The following is a 24,957-nucleotide window of genomic DNA, read 5'->3' as shown; positions in this document are numbered from 1 at the left end:
TGAATCTATAGACCGTCATGATTTAATCTATAGTCCCTCCCACGTTGGTGTTTTGCGTCTCTAATGAGTAAGTCTCTCTCCATCAGTAGGTCTGCCTCTTCACACCCACCAGCATCTCTTCTCCTCCAAGGTTACAGAAACATGCTGCGTTCAGTGACTCATTTGTTTCCATGAAAGCAGCTGTCAGCTCACATTGAGATGAAATAAAGCAGCCCTCAAATTAAAACTCCAGCTCCAGTGTTAGCAGCTCAGAAACTTGCTGACAGGACCGGAGATGTCGGTCACAGAAAAGATTGGACCGAGCTCCCTTGGGCCTCAAAGGTGTAAAGAATCTGTCACAGGCTGCAGCTCCTCCAGGAGCAGAAACAGACCTCCTCTTGCAGAATAATGGAGTAAAGTTTGAGCTGAATAGGTGAGCTCCTGTCTCTGGACCTGCTGACTGTCACTGTGTTCATCCATTAATCCAAATTAAATCCTGCTGAGCTGACAGACGCCCTGAAATAAGTGAAGTAAATGTCTCCTCTGGAGCAGAGCTATCACTTTCATCACTTCCTGTCGGAGGTAAACGCCATCCTCAGCAGAGCGCTGACCAGCTACGGAGTTAAAGAGAACATTTTAAGGTTTCTGCAAAGATCGTGGTCGGAGTTTAAATAAGCTAACAGCTGACTGTTGCTAGGAAACAGGATGTGAACGGCAGTCTCTTGTGTCACTGCTTCTTCAGTTTCTTACTTCAACCTGACTAAACAAATGCACCTCATGTTCAGGTGACTCAGTTTAACATAAAGACAGGATGTATGTGGAAAGAGTGTATGAAAGAGTCGTCTGGATGAACAAACACATGCTGGTTTGTTTATTTCACAGCCTGATGTGCAGCATGAAGCAAACATGCTGAGTGTACAGGATCTGCTCCTGATGTGTGTTTGTGTGTGTGTTTGGTGTCATAATGTGACAGATATCAATAAAAGCAGCTGTTTATAGAAACCAGAGATGGAGGAAGAAGCTTATAATCGTACTTTAGTCAAAGCACAGATACAGCAGATCATGACTTTGGTAGAAGTGAGCGTCTAAGAAGTATCATAAGTTTGTCTCTGATATAAACGTGCTGACGTGTTAAAAGTAAAAGTAAATTATGTTAATTCAAAAGAAAGTTTAAAGACTTTGAAGGTTAGAAACTTTAAAGACATTCACAGATCTGAGAGGATGTTCATGGTGTTAATGATTAAACATCAACACCTGATTTACTACATCAAACACATTTTTTATATTTTTATCATAGGCCTGTTTCGGTCATATATTGTGTCCTCGCTGTAGTTCAGTCTCCCTCCACTAGCTGTAGCTGTAGCTCTGGTTAATGTCTTCTGCCATAACGCTCTGCAGCTCTACTACCTGGATGTAAAGGAGCACAAGCGATGATGTCATCTGGTAGTGGGCATGGTTTGTCAGTGGAGATAAATAGAGATAAAGTTGTATGTAGGCTGTGTCTGGTTAAACTGACATATAACCACTCCACCAGAGCAACGAGGAACCAGCACAGGGCATGAGGACCTGAAGGAGGACTGAATGCTGCTGGAGCTAGCTCTGTTGGTGGTGGACTCACTCTGTGAACTGATGTGGGGTCCTGGGTTCAGACGTGTTAAATAAAGTGAGCTCAGTTTGACTTGCTGAGTGTTTTCAGACCTTTAGACGAGTCAGAATTTAAATATCCTTCATAGTTACGGAGACGTTTTTCACTTTGAAACATCCCTCGGTCTGAAAAGATGAGTTCTTCAGTCAGTGGTAATCTCTTTGAGTTGTTTTCTGGTTCCACCTTTAGTTTGACTTTTGTGCCCTCATTTAAAACTGGACATTAAATTTGGTCACATTAGATCAGAGTAATGTTTAATCCTGCATTCAGCCTGTCTGACTCTCAACCTGTAGACAGCAGAAAAAGCTTGATACAGGGAAACACTGTGGTCCTCTCCATCTCCTTTCGTCCTCTGTAAGGTGATGAAGAAGGTGTACGTCCATCATCATCAGGGTCAGAGGAGGAGGAGGAGGGGGAGCACAGAAATGCTGCAGTCAATCCATCATCACCCTCTTTAACCAAAGCCTCGGGACAGATTTAGGATCCCCCTGTTACAGCTGGCTAGGTATTTGTGATGGGGGAGGGGAGGCCACCAAATCTGAAAAGTAGACCTTGAATGAAGCCACAGAGATGATGTCATCACTGCTCTCAGAGCTGTGCTGCAGTGAGGCTGCTTCCTGTAGGGATCTGAGCACAGGAGGGATGTTGAGAGGACTGTGGATGACTGAGCTGATGTCGGACGACAGTAACACTCAGCTCTGATTCAGAACAGATTTTTTACAGGAGAGTCAAAGTCTGTGTTAAATGTAATAATATATAATGTTCTCTACAACAGTGACACTACACACACTGACCTGTTAGGTACATGTCAAACATCCACAGTGTCTCCCCCACCCAAAAAGACACTCCCCTGAACAACTCACCCTGATCAGCTCTGACAGAGAGTTTTGAATAATGGTGCTTTCATAAAAACTAAAGTAAGCTGTAGTTTGAGTTATTAGTCCATCTGTTTCACTTAAAAACACACATAAGTCTCTGCTGCATTGATACCCATCATCTTAATATCAGTATCATAACTCCGCCTCTGTTGTTGAATAACTCCGCCCACTTTCTGGATGATGACTGTGTCTCTCCATCTTTCATCCGCCTGCCGCTGAGGTTGTAAACATATCCTGTGTAAGTAATGGACATAGTCTCCGTGACGTCACCCATCTGTTCCTGAAGACCTGTTTTGAAGCCGATCGTCGGCGGGTGCCATATTGGAATGCTGAACTAGACCTAACTTCTGTGGAGCTAGTGTGTGGTAAAGAGGCGGGCCTTTATTCACCTCGCTAAAAACTACAGTGTTCCCATCTGTCAATCAAGTCAGACACGCCCTTATTTGGGCAAAACTCGTAAGTTTAATATCTTCAAAAATAACAAGTTATAATAAATTCACCCCGCACAGTGTGCACTGATAGAGAAATGAGCTCTTCAGATTAAACTCATTTTTTAACCAGGCTTTAAACATGTTTATTTCTGCTGTAAAGTTCAGCTCTTTGAATGGGTGTGTATGTGGTTTCTGGTGTTTCTGCAGCCAGCCTCTAGTGGACACTGGAGGAACTGCAGTTTTTAACACTTCCGCATTTGCTTCAATTCTTGCAGCTGGAGGCTTCCGCTTAGTTGTGAGTGACGGCTGGCTTCAGACTTATCAGATGAGTTGTGTCATCCACCGTTGGTCGTTGATTTCTAAACCCCTGACTGTTACAGGATCACACTTTAGTCAAACGTATTATATTCGGATTGATCAGGTGTGGTTACAGTAGTTGCGTTTTCTCTGTTGTTCTGAAAGCATCAAAGAACCCCCAAGGTCCTTTTAGGAGTCCTCCTCTGCGGTCTGGTTTTGGTGAAGTCGTGTTTTTCAGCTTAGATCGGGGAAAAGTTGTTGCTTTATGACGGATCAAGTCTGATGGGATCCCGCTGAGCTCCACAGGAGGAGGCTCCAGGTTTTCTTCTCATTAATTGGTTATTACTGAAGAAGTGTTCCTGACAGGCCCGTATGAGGCAGATTTAGGCTAAATGTTGAAAAGCTGATGGGATCCCGCTGAGACGGACTCCTCTTTCTTTGAATCATTTCAAACCAACACCATGAAAACCAGAGAAAAACCAACCTTTGAGATAAATGAGCTGACTGAGAGAGAACCAGGATTTTAACACCCTGGTAGATTAAAGTGACTCGGTGAGACAGGCTGAGAGGTTAGTATAAGTGCTCGTTAATAAGTCTCACCCTCATCAGACAAAGTAACCCAAAGATACGTTGTTAAAAAGTAGTCGAACTGTGTTTAGCGTAATGATAGTTAACTCTGTTTAAAGGTTATCATGATGGTTTAATTCAATGGAGCTTACATTTTAAAGCACATATATTGATTTCCCTTTAAGTTCTGTCTTTCTTTCAGAGTATGCAGCACACATTTATCTGAGTTTGGATCCGGTCTGTTCAAGTAGCAATATTTAATAAATATTTGCTCTCTACTGGCAAATACAGACTTTAGGAGCACCAATCTATCTGTCTCCACTGAGTCTCAGCTTCACAGTAGCTATAAGTCCCTCTAAAGTCAGCTGACATCTGTCTGATTACAGCACAATGAAGCTAAAATAAACATATGTCACTGTGATTTAATGACACTAAACAGATGTTACTGTGATTTAATGACACTAAACAGATGTTACTGTGATTTAATGACAGTAAACAGATATTAATTTAATTTAATGACAGAAAACAGATGTGATTTAATTACAGTAAATGACAGTTGCATGACGAGAATAAAACTACTTGTGTTGCGGTTTGGTTATTTCTGATGTAACCTCTTAGCATACTGAAGATCTCAACGTTCATAGGTTGAAATGACACAGCATCAGCTCGAGCTGTTTTCATTTTAAACTCTGCAGAATAACGTGAATGATGCAACTCTCACTGTTTGTGTTGTGTGATTTTCACCCTCTGTATGTTCCTGCCCGAGGCAGAAAGTTGGCTTTACTTCTGTCTGGAACTTTCTGTAAGTCAAAAATGGGAGGAAGTATTTTTTATTTGGCTAAACTGACTCAAATATATTTTTATTGTCACTGCTTCCATTTTATTCCTCCTTTCAGGTTCATGAAGCATCAGCAGGTTGACAGTTTTTAGTCTGTGACGTGCATCAATTTAACATCCTCTAAATGTCAGTGATCATCACATTCACAGCTACGTAAATCCACTCTTAGGCATCACACACACACACACACACACACACACACACACACACACACACACACACACAAACACACACGGACACACACACACACACGGACACACACACACACACAAAAACACACACACACGTGCAGCTGACATTGCACTCACTGTGATGCAGCAGTATGAGCCTGGCTGTGTGAGGATATTGACGGAGCTAAAATGACAGACAGATGTTGTTTGGTGATGCAGTTTGTTCAGGCTATAGCATCAGGACCGCTGCCTCCTCCCCCTTCTGCTCTCGTTCTAATCCCGTGGGTGAGGGTGTGGGAGAGGGGATGATCGACAAAGGAAGAGGAGGAGGAAGAGAGGAAGTGGGTCAGAGAAAAATGAGGCCATGCAGGGCTTGACTGCAGCAGGACCTCCCATCTGGCAGAGAGCGGTACATCCTCTCTGCTGTGAAACAGGACGAGGCAGCTGGATCAGGTTTACGCAGGGGATGTTACCCAATCAGAACACAGAGCACACAGATAATGAATTTATATAAAGGTTTGCTTTTTCTGATTCTTTTCAGTCAACTTTAATAAACGTACACTTTTAACTTTCAGAATAAAAGCCCCTTCTTTTACTTATCTGATGTTCATGTTTCTGATCAAATACAGAAGAAGCTGCTGAAGTTTCCATCATGACCTTTGTTAGCATGTTAACCAACCATCCCCACCATGCACTGGTCACATGACACTGTGGGCGTGTCTCAGGCAGCAAACAGGGCTTAGGAATGAGAGTAATGCAAAAGTCATGAAAGCTGCAGTTCCCTTACTGTCCACTAGAGTGTGTCTCCTGCAGTTCCTCCAGTGTCCACTAGAGTGTGTCTCCTGCAGTGAGTCAGTCCCCATAGAGCCCCATGTTAAAATGTTACAGCAGAAATAAAGATGTTTACAGCCTGGTAAAAAAAACAGTTTGGGTCTCTATAGCTTTTCATGACAACTTTATGGCTGAATTTATATACAACTCACCTCTTTATAGCAGGTTGAGGGTTAAAGAGAGGTCGGATTAGGGGCGTGGCCTTATTGACTGACAGGTGGGAGCTGCTAGCTGTCTGCTAGGTGTCCCCTCAGCTAGTACACTGACCATGACCTCCTAGTTGTGTTTGTGGTGATGTAGCCTTAGCTGTGCTAGCTCCTCCCTCTCCTTTAAATCATTACTGGCGTCAGACATGGTGGCTGGTTTGCTGAACTTGAGATTTCGTTGAGGCAGTTTGAATGCTGACGTCACTGTGGCTACATCCATTAATTATTCAGTCTATGATGTGTGTACTTTCTGCATGTTGAAGCCTTGGTCTGACTCTCTGCTGTGTTGTGAAACGATGATGCAGATAGTGTGTGTGTGCGTGTGTATCTGGGTGATCTGAGGACTGATCGATTAGCATAAAGCTTGTGGACGTTGACGTTTCCCCATTAACAGAGGAAACACAGATCAGTAATGGATGAAGGTAGCAGGGCTGTGATACTGTTCAGGGTTTTTCCACTCACTGATAAAGTCAATGATCCGTTTTAAAAGATGTTCTGGCTCTGATCCACTCAAAAATGATGTGACCTCGTGTGTTAATGTGTTGACTCATGTTGTTGTTCTGTTAGAGGGACAAGGTCTCAGGCCTGGTTCTGATAAAACCGTCAGAGGTCATGATTATAGAGTTTGTCCAAGGTTTCTCATTTAAAGCTCTCAGTCTTTGTACAAAGTTTAACTAAACCGTCACAGAGCTCTCTTTGCTGAATACTCTTTATTTGAACCATTACCTCAAGAACATCCTTAAATAAAACCACAGACTTTGGAGAACACCTTCTCTTTAGCACGGTCACTCCTCTTCAGAGCTTGTGTGTTTGAATGAACAGCAACTCTTAAAATCAGATCAGACTGAGTCCTCTTGAAACACTCCTGCAGAAAATGTCCCTGTTATTTTCTTGTATAGATTGGATCCAGTCACATGGGAGGTTCTGCATACAGACTCAGTCCTCCTCAGTGCAATCATTTCAGTAACAGAGAGGAAACGGTGTCTGCCTCTGAGATGTTTGCAGAAAGCTGAAGGGCAATTTGGCTGAAATGACCGCGTAAGAATCCATTTGAGGGAGCAGTGTGCCTGAGTCGCAGCACAGCTCCCAGTGATGGGCTGTAATGTTGTGTAATGGGATGTGTCTCCCGGTGCAAACGCTGGAGGTTTGGGATCAGGCGTCCACGCTGCCACTGTCTGCAGAGACGAGCTGCAGAGACAGGCAGCAAAGAAGAAGGACAGAGAAGAGCTGCAGAGACAGGCAGGAGAGAAGAGGGACAGAGACCAGAGACAGAGACAAGCTGCAGAGACAGACAGGAGAGAATAGGGACAGAAACTGGCTGCAGAGACAGACAGGAGCTGCTGAGACAGGCAGCAGAGAAGAGGGACACAAACCAGAGACCAGAGATGAGCTGCAGAGAAGAAGTACGACAGACAGAGACAGAGACAAGAGACAAGAGACAGGCAGGAGAGAAGAGGTACAGAGACAAGCTGCAGAGCCGAGCTGCAGAGACAAGGAGAGACGAGCAGAGACAGGGACGAGCTGCAGAGACAGAGACCAGGATAGACGAGCTGCAGAGACGAGCTGAGACAGGGACGAGCTGTAGTGACAGAGACCAGGATAGACGAGCTGCAGAGACGAGCAGAGACAGGGACGAGCTGTAGTGACAGAGACCAGGAGAGACGAGCTGCAGAGAAAGAGTCGAACTGCAGAGACAGAGAGCAGAGGAGCAGAGGAGTTAAACAGTCAGGGTTCCAAACACTGAGGCCAGCCTCAGGCCGGGGAGCAGACGTTGATTGATGCAAGAGGATATTGAATGTATCACACGGGGCCTGGCATCAGATTACTCCTCATTCTGCTGCTTCTAAAGTCACAGACTGTGATGATCCATCGTTACCTGGACTCTACACACCTGAAGGATCGAGAGCTCGAACACGCAGTGAAGGGTTTATTCAGTAAAGACTGATCGTCTCAGAGTGTCTCACTGTGAGCATCTTTCAGACCATCACAGAGGAACCACGTGAGCTCAAACATGAGGGACAGGATTCAGTTCATCCTCCAATCATTCACACACTTCCTGTCTCTCTCTCTCCAGCTGTCCAATTAAACGGAGGCAGAATATAAACCTACTAGAAGCCATATTAACCTGACGAATCCAGAGAAAAAATTTCTTTCAAGATATTACACCAAAATCCGCCCTGAATATTTATATTGAGTACAAATATTTGTCAGTGTGATTATTATTTAAAGACATTATTTTAGGAGGCTCACGTTAATTCTTCTTCCTGTTTTGAGATATTTTAAGACTTATAAACAGCTCAGGCCTTCCTTCTGTTCTCCTGTAATTTCTTTAAATGTGAGGTTCATGTTGACTTGTCTTATTAATGTGCCGTATTTTAACTCTGATGAACTTTGGGACTAAATATGAGACAAGGTTTGAGATGTGGAGTTCAGCTGTTTTCGCCTCTCTGTTCAGCATGGAGCTTCTTTCAGCTTCTCTTTCTGTTGTTTCATTAGGTGTATGATGGTGAATGGATCCAGTAGAGTCAGTTATGTTCTAAAGAAATAGATGGTGCTGATATTAATTATGTTATTCGTGTGTATTGAGCAATAAGACTGAGTTTTTTATTTAGAAAACTACGTCAAGGTTGCACGTCATTGTTTGCCCTCCTGTCCTGTAGGAGGCGCTGCAGAGATCTCTGAACCAGTAAATCAGGAACAACTTGTTCCTTCTTTTCTGCATCATGCTGAACTCTGTAACACAGTGATAACAAGGGAGAAGTTTTGTTGGCTGGTGGTGAGGCTTTCAGCAGTGTGACTGTCCTTTGGTGGCTGGCTGCAGTATAGGTCAAAAAATCCGTCTCCCCCAGTCAAACTTAAAAAAATAAATGCATTTTGTACGAATGTTTCTCACATCCGGATGCTGTAGTTATATGTAGTTAGTATCTGACTGTTTTGTGTTCAAGGCCTCTTTTTTCTGAAAAGTTTCTTTTTCGTTAGTTATTAGAGTTTAAAAAACGGGGTTTTACTTCCGGGTTTCCTTTGATTCACAGCCGCCATAGAGTGAAACTTCAAAGGACACACAGCATCTTGTGACGCTACGCTGTAGGGCGGAGCTTATTGCAAAGGCTTCACAGGCTCTGGCTGCACAATGGCAGCGCCCAGGAGAGGGATTTTTTGGCTTCAGAACCGTACAACGGGAAGAGGCGGAGCAACGCTGTCCATTTTTATTTACAGTCTATGGGTGATAACACTCAGGCTGTTTCCAAAACCGCCTGCTACATACTGCTTACTAATGTAGTAGGCAGTAGGTATTGCCTACTACATACTGCTTTTGAATTTAGTATGTAGTATGACTGTTCTGTTCGATCTGTGCTGCAGTATGCTGGGTCAGATGTCACTGGATTTCCGGTTTCGTAAAGCGGAAGTAAACAATGGCAAAGCCGATAGAGAAACTGCTTCTTTAGCATCCACTCATGATTTAAAAAGTTAGGAAGTGGTTTATATGTAATTTGATAACTTCCACAGCAACCAAAAACAGATTTCCTCCCGTCAAGAAAGAAGGAAAAAGAAAAAGCAGAACAAGCACTGTGCATTATGGGAAACAGTACGTGAGGCAGACTGGTTCGATGCATACTGTGAAATTTTCCCGAATCAGTAGACATCCGGGGAGTTTTGGCATACTGCAGATTTTCCTCTTGTTCACATACTACTTACTACATACTGAATTCTGGCCGAATCCGTTCGTACTGCTAGTATAGTAGGCAGTTTCAGAAACAGCCTCAGTCTTTAGATACGTCCTCATGTGGATTGTGCACAATGCATGTTTTCTTACAATACATGCTGCAGATGAACAAACTGTTCTTACTGAGAATCACGTGACTGACTCTTAATGACCAGTTACTGCTGAGTGTATTTATTATATAACCTCTGCACATACAGAGTTTGTGAAACATAAAGGTGAATATCACCGTCCTGCAGGCCTGAGTCTGATCCTGGCCCTCGCAGCCCGTCTCCCTCCCTCTCGTCCTGTGTCTCAGCTCTCTCTTCAGAACACAGAGTGGATGAATGTGATCTATTGTTAGTCTGGGATCTGTGCTCTAAAAAGCAGATTTCCTTCCATGTTTCAGTCGTTCTGTTTCCTCCTCGTGTTCCCGTGCTGGGTCCAGGCCGGGTCTGAGTCACGCGGCCGCTCTGAAGGAACGGCTGTTCATCGCTGCAAAAAGCTGTTGACTCATGTTAGTTCATATCTCCAGTGACCCGCACAGAATGACTTTGTTTTGGAGCGAATACATAATTGCTCCTACACAGGTAAATATTTGGAAGCGGTGCAGACGGCGGCTGACGGCTGCGTTTGAAAGGTTTCTAAGGAGCATTGTGTGGAGCCTTATCCCTTCATAAATATTTAAATTGGACGGCTGGATTACCTGAGGCGTGAATACATTTGAAGGAAGCGCTCTCTAAAGGCAGACTCACAGGATGTGCTTTTGTCCTCGCTCTCAGCACACGTCATGTTAGTTTCTGCAGAAAACATCCAGACCGCTCTGCTCAAAGTGTTGCCAAGCAACACATACCCGTCAGCTGTTGTGTATACGGTGAGTTTGTGACTCTGTGGAGATCAGCTGAAGTCATTTCAGGTGAAATATTTCATCTAGACGATCAGAGACGGAGAGGAGAGATCACCTGATGAATCATGTTCACACTCTGCGGGCGGCAGAGTTCGGTTTAAAGTTTATCTGTGTGAAGTTTCACTCTCTCACGTTCATGTGTCCTGAGCTCATCATTCAGCCTCTTTCTATAACTGGAAGAAGTTGTTCCCTTAAATCCGTCCTGTAGGTTCATCTCCCTCTCAATAAGAACTTCAGGAACGTGGATCTGAAGGAACATTTCTACGTTGTGTCCTCGTTCTCTTAATAGAGTATCTGATGTTTTCAAAGATTTGTTTTAACCTTGGGGCGTTTTGCACGTTTGATCACGCCTGTAGCTTCAGTGTTTGTCGGCCTGTCAGTGTGCAGAGTGTGACCCTCAACTTCCTCATATCACCTGATAAAGACCGGATATTTGATACATTGTGATTCAGTGAACTTTCAGTGGCATAGAGAGTGCAGGCTCACCCTTGTCTTCCTCTGGATAAGAGGTCTCATCGTTTTTGAGTCCCCTCGAGGTCAGGGTCTGTAGTGAAGGGTGTTACCGTGAGTTCAGCAGCAGAGAGGAAGAGGAGTTCCTGCAGACCGACAGGTTTCTGAGCAACGTCCATGAGAAGAGTTTGTTTCTGAAATCCAGACTGTAAGCTCTCTAGTTAGCATGAAGGAGAACAAGTTAATCGATGAGAAAACAGCATCATCATGGTCTTAGACTTGTGAACTGTTTCATCCTGTTTCAAATAAAGCCCTGGGTCTCTCTGCAGAAGCAGAAGCTAAAGAGTTTCATAGACATGTGAAATATCTTGATCAATATGATCACCAACAGCATCCGCCTGCAGGGGTCAACATATCATCTCATCACTCCTCAAACCTCTGCATGTAAATCAACCTGTGAGGAGTGTTTAGGGCGGAGCCTAACCCTAAACACAAACATTGTCCTGCTGCAGATATAAAGAACTGGGAGCTTGGTCTGTCAGACTCAGAGGATCATCAGAGTCCTCTCTGTAGCTTCACACTTAGAGGACTCTGATCAGCTGTGCGGATCAGATATTCTAAACGTTGTTTGATGTGTTTCTGGAGTCAGTTCAGACATGCCGGTCACAAATCTGTAACATTGAAACAGCTGTTCCTCTGAGCTGATCAATGAGATCTGTGATCTGATGTCGACTCCCTTGTCGAGTTTCTCCCGAGGTCGTCTCCTGTCAGACGAGTTATTGATAAATCTGCTTCTCAGCAAAGTGCACGAACATGTTCTTCTGCTACCTGACACTCTGAGGGAGGAGAGGAGCATTCTGTCTCTCTCTCTCTCTCTCTCTCTCTCTCTCTCTCTCTCTCTCTCTCTCTCTCTCTCTCTCTCTCTCTGTCGGGTGACTCCAGTCTTATTAACATCCGGCCGGGGAGAGTTCAGACTTGTCCTGGCCTCCGTCGGCCTGCAGGAGTAATTAAGAGACGTTCAGTTTGTTTGTTCTGCATCTCTGTCTGGTTTTAAAGGTGTGATGGTTTCATGTGGACTCTTTGAAGCTAGGTTTGTTTGGGACTCTGGTTCGGCTGCAGTGAGGAGTGTTTGTAAAAACTTCAGACATAAAAACGGAGAGAACGCCCTCGTGATGATAAAAGAGTCTGCAGCCTGTTAAAGTGTCGGGCTGCGATCTCGCTCAGCGTCTCTGTGAAGGTGACCGCTCGTCACGCTGACGGAAGACTGCAGAAGGAGAAAGTGTGTCAGAGCTGAAGTTAGAGGAGTTTAACTGAGGAGAGCTCGGCTTGGATTCAGATTTAGATGATGTCATGATATGATATGTCATTATGTGTGCCTTACAGGACACTGTAGTCCCGTGAGTTATACATCATCATCTGTTATCACGAGGAGTCTAGCTTTAGCAAGTTAGCAGTTACGTGTGTGTGCTTGAGTAAATAAAGAGCATGTTCAACCGTCAGTGGAGTCTCACTTCTTTGTGTAACATTACTACACATGACAGATGATGTCATGTTTTAATATTTCAGGCTGCACAGAAGTGTTCACAGAATACTCTGAACAGAACCCCTCTGGGGCTGAAAATGAAGCTAATGTGGAAGTGCTGCAAACTACAGTTCCTTGAGTGTCCACTAGAGGCTGTCTGTAAACCTAAAGATCCTCATTAGGTCCTGTTCCAGTATGTGGTTCAGTTTGTCCTTCACTCAGAGGGTGCATATTTATAATACACGTCCTCTATGAAGATATAAAGCGTCAGAGTTAAACATCAGTCTGATGTTTAGAGCATGGCTGATTTAATGGACAGCTGAGTGCGTTCTAGCTGTTTGCTTGGAGCCTTAAAGTCCACCTTAGCTCCGCCTCTTTGTCTGTGTCTCAGCTGTCAGTTGGAGTCAGCGTTTCCAATATGGCGACGCTAATGTTGACTTCAAAACCTCCACACAGAAACCATTAGGTGACGTCCTAGAGATAGATCCATGTTTTATACAGACTGTGATTCAGACTAAGAACATATTGAACATAAAACATCTAACCCCGGACCAAACAGAGTCAGAGAGAGTTTAGCTGGTCTGTGCTGCACACGAGAACCACCAACAGAGCTAAACTCTGTGTGAGTAAGCTTTTGAATCTGCTGTCCACCTGATGTCAGAGAGGAACGGATTGATTGTGCGATTGGTGAAAACTATGGACGAGGTCTATGGGACGTTGGATTCTCAGATGTCAGAGAGTCTCTGCTTTTCTTTGAGGTAAGAAATCTCTCCTTCACCTCTCCTCCGGCCTCTGACAGCTGAACATGCTTGTTTCTGTGAATCTCTGTGACCTGACGGACTCTGGCCGCGCGTCAGAACAGAAACACCGTCCTCTCCTCTCTTCCAACAGGACGAGTGTTTCGGTGCCCAGCCTGCAGAGTATTGATCAGCTGGGTGGTTGATGCTCATGTGAGGAGCGCTGATCACAAACAGCCCATTGTTGATCTCAGTGCTGATCTCGGAGCACATTCAGAGGACAAACTGCTTTTAAAGCTTCATAATGTGCTCATGATTCTCTGAGAGTGTCTCTGTGATGAGCCGCCTGCATGTGTGAGGACGGTTTCATCGATCAGCGCTGAGCGCTCAGTAATAGAGGCCAGATCCCTCTGATGAGCCTATTATCAGGGTCCTGAGCTCCGGTCTGCAGGTCTCAGATGTTTCATGGAACAGGAGAGAGTCCATGTGAGCTCTGAGATCCAGCGTTACATCAGCTGACCTCTGCGTCTGAAAGCAGAGTGATCGAGTCAGGGTTAAATCCTCTTCAGACCCTGAGAGTCCGGAGCCTCCAGTCTGCATGTTCACACTTGAACTGTATTGATTAATCAATGCTGTAGTTTGATCTCAAGCTCGGGGGATGGGGGTCTAACGCTAGAGCACTTCATGGATCTCTCTGCTCGACAGGAGGATGTTCCTGAAGAGGAAATTCAAACACGCAAACATCTGAAGCTTGACATAAAGTCTGGTGTTCTTTGTCCCATATCCATCCGCTAACCAGTCATTAAAGTCACACATTTAAAGGAAGCTTGAGACTAAGTTTCCCTCTGACTGTCCACAGACTGATCTCTGAGGTCTGAGGTTTAAAGGACTCAATGCTGAACCTCTGACAGAGAGACTGACTCCATCCTCTCAGGAGTCTGAACACCAACACTGACGTCCTGAAATCATCTCTCTGCTGAGGTTGAGGCTCCTGCAGCTCTCAGCTTTAACTCATACATCTGTGTCTGTCAGTTAAACTCAGGTTTTACATGAACCCCTGAATGCCTCACGCAGCAGAGGCTTTCAGAATCACTGAGCGTCCTCTTTGAACAGCGAACAGCTCTGAACGTCTCGGCTGGAGGTGAGCGCTGAAAGAGTTGTGCAGCGTCGACACGATTGAGTCTCGTCTCACAGATTATATTGTTTAAAGACAAGAGAGAGATTTACAGGGTGTTTAAAACTCTGCTGAGGCCGGACTCCGAGAAACAATCCTATCTGTTCAGACTGCAGAACATCAGATCTCATTTAACCAGAAAGTCCCCGAAGATGCTCGTCTGTCGTCTCAGGGAGTCCTGACCATGACAGCCGAGCGGCTACAGATTCATCCAAATGATAGAGAGATAGAGAGAGAGAGAGAGAGAGAGAGAGAGAGAGAGAGAGAGAGAGAGAGAGAGAGAGAGAGAGAGAGAGAGAAAGGCGGAAAGGTAGATTCATATTTACAGACTTCAACAGAACCTTTAATGTTCACAGCGGAGCGACCGATGATTGTTTTTCAAGAAGCAAATAAGAGACGGAGGAGGAGGAGTCTCTTCTCATTGATGCTGTGTTTCTGATGGTCTCATGTGTGTGTGTGTGTGTGTGTGCGCGTGTGTGTGTGTGTGTGTGTGTGTGTGTGTGTGTGTGTGTGTGTGTGTGTGTGTTTGTGTTCAGTATTTCTAAACATGTCCTCTCTCTGTCTCCTCTGCAGGTTCCATCACACGCTGCTCCTACATCAAGTATCACTACTCCTCGGCTACGATACCCAAAAACCTCTCGTTCAACATCACCAAGACGATAAGGCAGGACGAGTGGCACTCCCTCCGTAAGTCTGACACTCTGCCGGCTCTGTATTTACACTAACACAGTGTTTGACTCCTTAACAGGAACCGGAGGGCCGACTGACCAACTCTCTCTGAGAGGAAACTCTGAGTTACACAAGGCAAGAATTATTCAAGAGTCACTCTGTAGTTTAGCTTAGCTCAGCTTAGCTTAGCTAAATTTAGTTAACTTTGGTTAGCTTAACTTAGTTTAAGTTTAGTTTAGTTAAGTTCATCTTAGCTTAGCTTAGTTTAGTTCATCTAGCTTAGTTTAGTTAATCTTAGCTTAACCTTGTTTAGCTTAGCTTAGCTTAGTTTAATTTAAGTTTAGTTTAGTTTAGTTTAGTTTAGTTTAGTTTAGTTTAGTTTAGTTTAGTTTAGCTTAGCTTAGTTTAGTTCATCTTAGCTTAGCTTAGTTTAGTTCATCTTAGCTTAGCTTAGTTTAGTTCATCTTAGCTTAGTTTAGCTTAGATTAGTTTAGCTTATCTCAGTAGTTTGACTTCTGGCTGACGTGCTGCTGGCTCATGAAGTCATCATTATTAAAGGTACCTGAACATTTTATTTTGATTGAAGTGACTGCACACACATTCATCTTGCTCCCTTGGTTTTGACTCACAAAGGTTTCCTTTGATCTGTAATCTGTCACTGTTTCTTGAGTGAAGCTTCGTTCTTCCAGCACTTTGTTCCTGCAGAATATTTCAGCCTCTGTGTGTCCTGATGATGGTTCACAGAGGGGAACAGCTGACTGGTTTCATGACCTGACCCTGAATGTGTCGGGTGGCACGATCATAACCCAGAGAGTACGGTGATTTAGAGACTGGACTTCTTTGTGGGAGTGTAAGTGTACTGTAGCTTGGGTCAGTCAGTCCTGAACTGTGGCGTTTGAGGAGCTTTGGTTCATGAGGTTTAGTACTGAAATGTTTCAGTCTGAGTTTCTGTGCAGATAACTGAACTTATAAAGTCTCTAAACCAAAAACATATATATCTGACGTTTCTACAGTAAACTGTGCACTCAGAGATATATCATGTTGGTGTAAAGAGTGTATCTGGTTTCATCTGGTCCTGGTCTGAGTGTACTCTGCCTCTTCTCTGTTTGCTGCTGGGTTACATCAGCCCGGGTACGAGCTCTGTCAGAGTAGTCTACAGTGAGCCTGTCTACTTTCAGGATACCTGCCATTCATGAGCCGCTCCCATGGGCATGTGAGCTCTCCTGCGTGGCCACTGAGCCGAGTGGAAACACGCTCTGACCTCAAACTGTCACCGTTTCGGGCCGACTCGTCCTCCTCTGTCAGGTGACGACTCAGCAGAGACTCGAGTCTGCTGCGAGCCGCTGAGGATCGCTCTGCTGTCTGTCTGCTTCTTCCACCGCGCTGCTCCGTCCTGCAAACACAGGAGGGGAGAGTTACATATCCTAACAACACACACAGGAAGAGGAGAGTTACAGATCCTAACGCCACACACAGGAAGTAAAAGTCAGTGAGAGTCCATCCAGAATCTGTCTCTGGAAATCAGAGTCTCCAAAAAGAAAAGTGTCGTTTCAGAGGAAACAATGAGAGAACCAGAGAGGCAAGGTAAGAGAGAGTGTCACCTGAAGAGTGACATCAAGTCTGCACAAAGACTGACACTCAGAGCAGTTAAACACAGACAGAAACTCTGCAGACGTCACCAGAGAGAGAGAGGGAGGGAGGGAGAGAGGGAGGTAGAGAGGGAGTATTCAACGTGAGTAAGAACCATATCCTGTATAATAAATGGACGTAGTCTCGGTGACGTCATCCATCTGTTTTTGAACCCCTGTTTTGAAGCCGATCGTCGGCGGATGCCATATTGGAAATGTTGAACTCAACCTAACTTCTGTGGAGCTAGTGTGAGGTAAAGAGACGGGCCTTTAGCCAAGTCAGCCACGCCCTTATTTGGGCAAAACTCATAAGTTTAATATCTTTAAAAATAACGAGTTATAATAAATTCACCCCGTACAGTGTGTGCTGATAGAGAAATTGTCTATTCAGACCTAAACTGTTTTTTAACCAGGCTGTAAACATGTTTATTTGAAGATCGGCTCTGTGAATGGCTGTGTATGATGTTTCTGGTGTTTCTGCTGCCAGCCTCTAGTGGACGCTTGAGGAACTGCACTTTTTAACACTTCAGCATGGGCTTCATATTTTAAGACCGGAGGTTGCCTCTTGGTCTGTCCATGATTGTTTTTAGGAAGTCAGAATTATTAGTATCAGTAGTGGATCCGATGTTGGTAAGGTGGTGTGTAGATGTCTGTAGCAGCTCCGAGAACAGGTCGGGATTCAGAATCAAGAAAAGAGCGAGCTGTGAGAGACGAGGAGTTATATTTATGTCAATGATTTTGTGACAGTCTAACAGTGAACTAACAACATTAAAACAAAATGCTTTGCCATGGTAGAAGACTGTACAGTCCATCTTGTGCTACCTGTTTCCCTCCAACGCTGTAAAGATCTGCCCATGCATTTCTTTTCATTCTAGAGATGTTGCCTTGAATTGGCTATAAAAAGTATAGGATTTAATGTTATAATATATAATTTAAAGGATAACTCTTTGTTACTGAAAAAGCATCTCTCTACTTCTCCCTTAAGGTCGTCCTTGAGCGGCTCGCTCTCCCTCTTGTTGGTATTCTCTCCCTCTGGTGTCTGTCTGTTTATTTTCACCCTCCAGTGAAACAGGCTCTGAGCAGGACTCTCTGCTGCAGGACTGTTGTTAAAGCATTGCCTCTCTGCAGTCTGAAGCAGACCTGTGATATCACACGCCGTGTTTTCTTCTTCTTAGATTCTAAATTTAGTAAATCAGCTCCATCTTCAGCTCCCACCTGCAGATCATCGACCCCGCATTATCTCCTGTGGATTTGCTTTTTAGTTCCAGTCAAGGACAAAAACACAGAAACCCTCTCTTTGGTTTCCTCTCTCTGCGTTCAGTCAGAAGAGGTTTATCGTCTCTATCTTTGGATCTTCATGAACTCATAGCTCATATTTACGGCAGGAAGGTGACCTCTTTGCAGTCAGAGATGTTTAATGTTCTTATTACTGAGCCCATCCACACTCAGACACAGATTACCGCTCTGGACCGATGGCCTGTCGCTGCGCTGGTATGAAAAACAGAGAGAAAGTGAATAAACAAAGGTCCACAGACGAGCATCAGCACTCATGAGCTGATCAATAAGAAGAGGAGTCAGATTAAATCACTGCGCTAATCACAAATCACATCCAGGACGTGAACCGGGACAGTTAGCTCCTAATGAGTGCAGAGACGCTGACCTGAGATCAGGTCTAACATTTGTTTACAGACTCTGTGATCTGGTACAGTCTAAGGTTTGAGTCCTCACATATTTAAACACCAGCAGTGAGTCTCTGTGCGTCCCTCTCCTCTAAGATGACCTGCATGCTCAGAGTGCAATCGATTAGATCTGTGAGGGTTAGGGATGAAGATATTTCTCTCAGGAGTCTGCCGGTTGATGGTTTTATACTGGAGGCAGGAGCTTGGTCTGCAGAGACCCGGCTCGGGCACTGACGGGCCGCCAGTTCAAGTCCCAGTACAGAAATATTGAAGCTGTGATTTGTTACTGGAAAGGAGCCAGTTCACTTTGACGAGCGACCCACAGAACCCCAGACTGACGTTTTCAGACTGCTCAATCTGATCTCCCTGTGAGAGCTCCAAAACTCGACCCTGTTGAGTGTGTGTGTGTGTGTGTGTGTGTGTGTGTGTGTGTGTGTGTGTGTGTGTGTGTGTGTGTGTGTGTGTGTGTGTGTGTGTGTGTGTGTGTGTGTGCACTTGTGTGTGTGTGCGCTTGTGTGTGTCCCACAACTCCTACAACTCACACCCAACAACTCCTACAAATGACATCCAACAACTCACACCCAACAACTCCTACAACTCACACCCAACAACTCCTACAACTCACACCCAACAACTCCTACAACTCACACCCAACAACTCCTACAACTCCCACCCAACCACTCCTACAACTCCCACCCAACAACCCCTACAACTCACACCCAACAACTCCTACAACTCACACCCAACAACTCCTACAACTCACACCCAACAACTCACACCAGACAACTCACACCCAACAACTCCTACAACTCACACCCAACAACTTTCACCCAACAACTCCTGCAACTCATACCCAACAACTTACACCCAACAACTCACACCCAACAACTCCTACTACCCACACCCAACAACTCCTACAACTCAACCCAACAACTCACACCCAACAACTCCTACAACTCACACCCAACAACTCCTACAACTCACACCTAACAACTCCTACAACTCACACCGAATAACTCACACCCAACAACTCCTACAACTCACACCCAACAACTCCTACAACTCACACCCAACAACTCCTACAACTCACACCCAACAACTCCTACAACTCACACCGAATAACTCACACCGAACAACTCACACCCAACAACTCCTACAACTCACACCAACAACTCCTACAACTCACACCCAACAACTCACACCCAACAACTCCTACAACTCACACCCAACAACTCCTACAACTCACACCCAACAACTCACACCCAACAACTCCTACAACTCACACCCAACAACTCCTACAACTCACACCAACAACTCCTACAACTCACACCCAACAACTCCTACAACTCACACCCAACAACTCCTACAACTTACACCTAACAACTCCTACAACTCACACCCAACAACTCCTACAACTCACACTCAACAACCCCTTCATCTCACACCCAACAACTCACACCCAACAACTCCTACAACTCACACCCAACAACTCCTACAACTCACATCCAACAACTCCTACAACTCACACACAACAACCCCTTCATCTCACACCCAACAACTCACACCCAACAACTCCTACATCTCAAACCCAACAACTCCTACAACTCACACCCAACAACTCCTACAACTCACACCCAACAACTCCTACAAACTCACACCGAACAACTCCTACAACTCACACCCAGCAAGTCCTACAACTCACACCCAACAACCCATACATCTCACACCCAACAACTCACACCCAACAACTCCTACAACTCACACCCAACAACTCACACCCAACAACTCCTACAACTCACACCCAACAACTCACACCCAACAACTCCTACAACTCACACCCAAACATGTACCTTGAAAGCTTCCTACCTGTTTGACGTACTTTTAAAGAACCTTTTTGCAATCACACAGATGTTGAAGCTCTTTATAATTTGTAGCTTTCTCATTGATGATGATCAGAATCAGAACCATTCAGTCGTACTGATAGTTAACTGCAGACAGAGTCCATGATGTAGAGTATGAAGGAGGAACTGATGTAGGATCAGTTGGTCGGTAAGCAGCTCTGTTAAATCTGTGGGCACGTTTCCTCCGGCTGTGTACGGATTAAACAAGGATAACAACCCCGTCCTGACTCTCATGACGTGTGTGAAATCGAGACCCCCCCCACACACACACAGGCACACACACAACACTGTTGTGAGGAAATGTAATGGAGGGGGGGGCTTGCTGACACCCCTTCAAAGCCTTGCAGATGAACATGATACTCATTTGTTTCTGTCAGTCAAAGAAGCCGCACAGCCAGGAACCAGAACCTGATTCTCTATAACTGAACATCAAAGCTGCTGCAGAGTACACAAACAACCCCTCCTCACACACACTGTGAGTTATAGGAGTTGTGGGACACACACACGCGCGCACACACACACACACGCACGCAAGCATGCACGCACGCACACACACACACACACACATACACACACGCGCGCACACACACACACACACACACACACACACACACACACACACACACACACACACACACGTTGTCTGTCACGGAGTGTGTGGCCGGCGTGCACAGAGGAGGTTTCTCTGCAGCAGATTAGGATTTTTAACTTCAAAAGAAGCCTGAAGCAGAGGAAGCTGTCAGACGTTAATCCTAGGTAGCAGCTAAAGGTTGCAGCTGAGGCTAATTGTTCAGCAGGAAGCTCCACCCCCTCAGTGTCATCGCGCTGATGTGCGGCTGCAGACCGTAGATTGCACAATGAGCAGGTGTGTGTGGAGATGACAGGGACTTAACGGCAGGAGAAGCAGTGATTCTCTGCTGTTTAAAGGCTTTGTGCTGCTGCTGCTTTCATCTTATTAAGCTGATAAAGTCGAGCCATCACAACACGCCTTCCCCGAACGCTCCACGAACACGCCAACATGAGAGTGTGAGGCGCAGTCTGTCAGTGTTACCCAGGGGGGCGGTCTTTAAGATGCTTTACCTGAGCAGTGGGAACCAGAACCAGAGAGTTCTTCATCTTTACCTGAGTCTACTCAGGAGTGAAGAAGTGAGGAAGTGAAGAACACAGACAGAGACTCAGTTTAACACTCGGGAGCAGACCGTCAAACTGTCATAACAAAACAGTCTGTGATGCGACACATTGATTTCTGAAGAGGCAGCATGAAGATTGCAGACAGGTGGAGCTGAGGCCGACCTTCAGCCTCCAGGTGAACAGATATAACACCTCCACCTGTCCAATACCTCATCCCTTCATTCAAAGGATTATCCCTTTATTCAGCATGAGAACACAAACATGAGTGACACAGACCCAAACTGTTTTGGTACCAGGCTTTAAACATGTTTATTTCTGCTGTAACATTTTAACATGGGGTTCTATGGGGACTGACTCACTGCAGGAGACACACTCTAGTAGACATAGGAGGAACTGCGTCCATTATGGGTTCATTTTTCAACACCACAGCCTGCTGCTTGAATAAATCAGACCCCACTGATAATAATATGTTGAAAGAGTCTCTAAAGAAATCAGTCTCAGTGGACGCCTTAAAATACCGACCTTGGTCCCGAGAGGTTAATCCAAACTAAAGCCAGCTGATCAATAACTTTATTTTTTCTTTAGATTGATCATGAAACATTGCTTAAAGTCACCTGCAGGTAGCTTTGATATTATCTCAGAACAAAGGTGAGACTCAGAGTGATCTGTCTCTCCTCGTTTCAGTCAGTGCTTTTCTTTCTCTATCCATGGTGCTGAAATGGGCTCAAACAGACACTCTTCAGGGAGTTTCATGTCATCTTATTTCCATACTTTGGCTTAAAGTGATAACACTCTATGAAAATCAGAAAGACTAAATCTGGCCATGTGCATGTCTCTCAGGACCAAACCAGTCCTGACCGGATGAGACCTAGACCTCTGAAGGTGTGTTTTGGTATCTGGCACTAAGACGTTAGCTGATCATTTAAGTCCACTTTGGATCCGTGTATCCGTGACATGTTTGTGTGATCTCTGTGCAGCTTTGTGAACCTATACGCTGTGATCCATGTAGCTCAATGCCTCATGGATCCTGACACAGACTGGGGTGAGAGTCCGATCTGTCCTCCTGACGGTCTAATGATGTTGCTTTATTAAATACACACCTGTAACTCACCTGACTCTCTCTGAGCCCTGCACCTGTTGCTGAGAGAAATACAACATCATCACTTCACCATGCGTGTGTTTTCTTTTTTTTACTGTGTAACTGTGAACTGGAGTCGTTCAGCTTTCATTTTAAATAATTTGCAAACATGTCCTTACAGTGCGGCTCAAATTAAAAACGTGCATTGATCTTTACTTGGAACAGATGTCATGGCGCCCTTGAGGTCAGATTCACAGAAATAAAATCACAGAGAGAATGAGCTGATGAAGTTTATCAGAGTTCAGCTCCAACTGTTCAGAGTCTGAGAAATATTATCTGCAGAATTTATATTTTTAGATCACAGTATGAATCGTCTGCACATGACGCTCTGTTCGCTCTGCTGTTTGTGAAACTGGAAGTTTTTACACTGAGGCTCGTTCAAACGCCAAGGACACAAATGTCCTCACATCAACCTGATCATAAACATCATCAAAGACAGAGACAGTGTGTGTTTAGGGTCTCAGTCATCAGAGACAGTGTGTGTTTGGGGTCTCAGTCCTCAGAGACAGTGTGTGTTTGGGGTCTCAGTCCTCAGAGACGGTGTGTGTCTGGGGTCTCAGTCCTCAGAGACAGTGTGTGTCTGGGGTCTCAGTCCTCAGAGACAGTGTGGTTTTGGGGTCTCAGTCCTCAGAGACAGTGTGTGTTTGGGGTCTCAGTCCTCAGAGACGGTGTGTGTCTGGGGTCTCAGTCCTCAGAGACAGTGTGTGTCTGGGGTCTCAGGCCTCAGAGACATTGTGGTTTTGGGGTCTCAGTCCTCAGAGACGGTCTGTGTTTGGGGTCTCAGTCCTCAGAGACAGTCTGTCTTTGGGGTCTCAGTCCTCAGAGACGGTGTGTGTTTTGGGTCTCAGTCCTCAGAGACAGTGTGTGTCTGGGGTCTCAGGCCTCAGAGACAGAGTGTCTTTGGGGTCTCAATTCTCAGAGATGGCTTGTGTTCGAGGTTTCAGTCCTCAGAGACAGTGTGTGTCTGGGGCCTCAGTCTTCAGAGACATTGTGTGTTTGGGGTCTCAGGCCTCAGAGACGGTCTGTGTTTGGTGTCTAAGTCCTCAGAGACAGTGTGGTTTTGGGGTTTCAGTCCTCAGAGACATTGTGTGTTTGGGGTCTCAGTCCTCAGAGACATTGTGTGTTTGGGGTCTCAGTCCTCAGAGACAGTGTGGTTTTGGGGTCTCAGTCCTCAGAGACAGTGTGGTTTTGGGGTCTCAGTCCTCAGAGACAGTGTGTTTGGGGTCTCATCCTCAGAGACAGTGTGTGTTTGGGGTCTAAGTCCTCAGAGACAGTGTGTGTTTGGGGTCTCAGTCCTCAGAGACAGTGTGTGTTTGGGGTCTCTAGTCCGGGACATGATGAAGGTCTCAATCTCCAGGTTTTCATGCTCATAGAGAGTACGGAGGTCCAGAGCTCACTGATTTTAAACATTACATTACATCAGTTTACTGATGATGAGGGACAGCTGATCAGCCTGAGGAGCAGATGTGGACTCCTGGGTCTCCTGGAGACGGATTTATAGAGACTAACTGATTCAAACCGTGAGTTTTAAAGATACTGATGTCAGACGGGCAGGACGGTCGGATCCTGGATCCTGCTGAGCTACACGGGATGATCTGGAGGATATATAGGAACTGTTGGATATCGAGTTTGACCTAGACTGAGGACAGAGAGTGAGGATGTCTTTGCATTTTAAATCCACTCAAACATCTTTATTAATGTATTTATTAATCCGTCTGAGGACGAGCGGCTTAAACACAGAGGAAATAGATAAATACAGTGACATACAGAGAGAAATAAACTCTACACTGAGCTGAGTGTGGACGTGTGTCCTCTAATGAATCTATTTAATACTTCTTTATTATATCTGTTAACTTCTTAGGACAGCAACAGTCTCTGAGTGTCCTGTTTCACACAAATTTAACTTTTATATCAACGTACAGTATATCAGAAGATTATTATAATGTTTTGTGTTGGAGCACCAGTTTAGTTTATAGATGTTAACTAGCGCCAAAACAGACGCTTTACTCCTCACAGCGGGGGGCCAGGTTCAGCTCAGTGTGGTCCTTTGCTACGTGTCACCCTGCAAGGAAAATCCAATCCAGCTTTCTTCATCAAAAGAAACCAGAGCTAAAGAATGAGTGGAAGAACTTCAGGAGAAATATTATCTTTTTCAAGAAACTCCAGACCCTCATCCTGTAGTTTAAAGTCTCTCTACCTGGACCCAGATCTCTGCAGGAGGGTCTCAGTCAGAGCTTGGTCAGGCTGGAGGTCAGTTAGTCATAGTTAGTGATTACTTAGATCCAGAGTTGAGGAGGGACAGTAGAGGTTAAAGGGACTCTGTGGTTGTGTTTTAATGAAATATTAAAGCCTGACTGTAGCATGTAAACATTTATCCCTTATCGCGGCTCATTGATCGACAGGTCCATGAAATATAAACCTGAGCACACACACACACTAACACTCACACACAGAGTGAACAGGCAGCAGTGATGCAGAC

The 24,957-nt window shown here is 45.0% G+C and overlaps 1 protein-coding gene across 1 annotated transcript in view; it reads left to right on the top strand.

The window, feature by feature from the left end:
* Positions 1-24,957, top strand: part of tmem178b (transmembrane protein 178B) — a 93,186-nt gene that overhangs the window by 34,146 nt on the left and 34,083 nt on the right. The window contains exon 2 of the mRNA XM_034673779.1: positions 14,906-15,019. Within this exon, the coding sequence (XP_034529670.1) occupies positions 14,906-15,019 (114 nt within the window). The remainder of the gene's footprint in view (positions 1-14,905; positions 15,020-24,957) is intronic.

The sequence above is a fragment of the Notolabrus celidotus genome, chromosome 21 (assembly GCF_009762535.1).
Source record: "Notolabrus celidotus isolate fNotCel1 chromosome 21, fNotCel1.pri, whole genome shotgun sequence".
NCBI classification, from domain to species: Eukaryota; Metazoa; Chordata; class Actinopteri; order Labriformes; family Labridae; genus Notolabrus; species Notolabrus celidotus.
The sequence above is the reverse complement of the archived record's forward strand: the minus strand, read 5'-3'. Positions and strand labels throughout refer to the sequence as shown.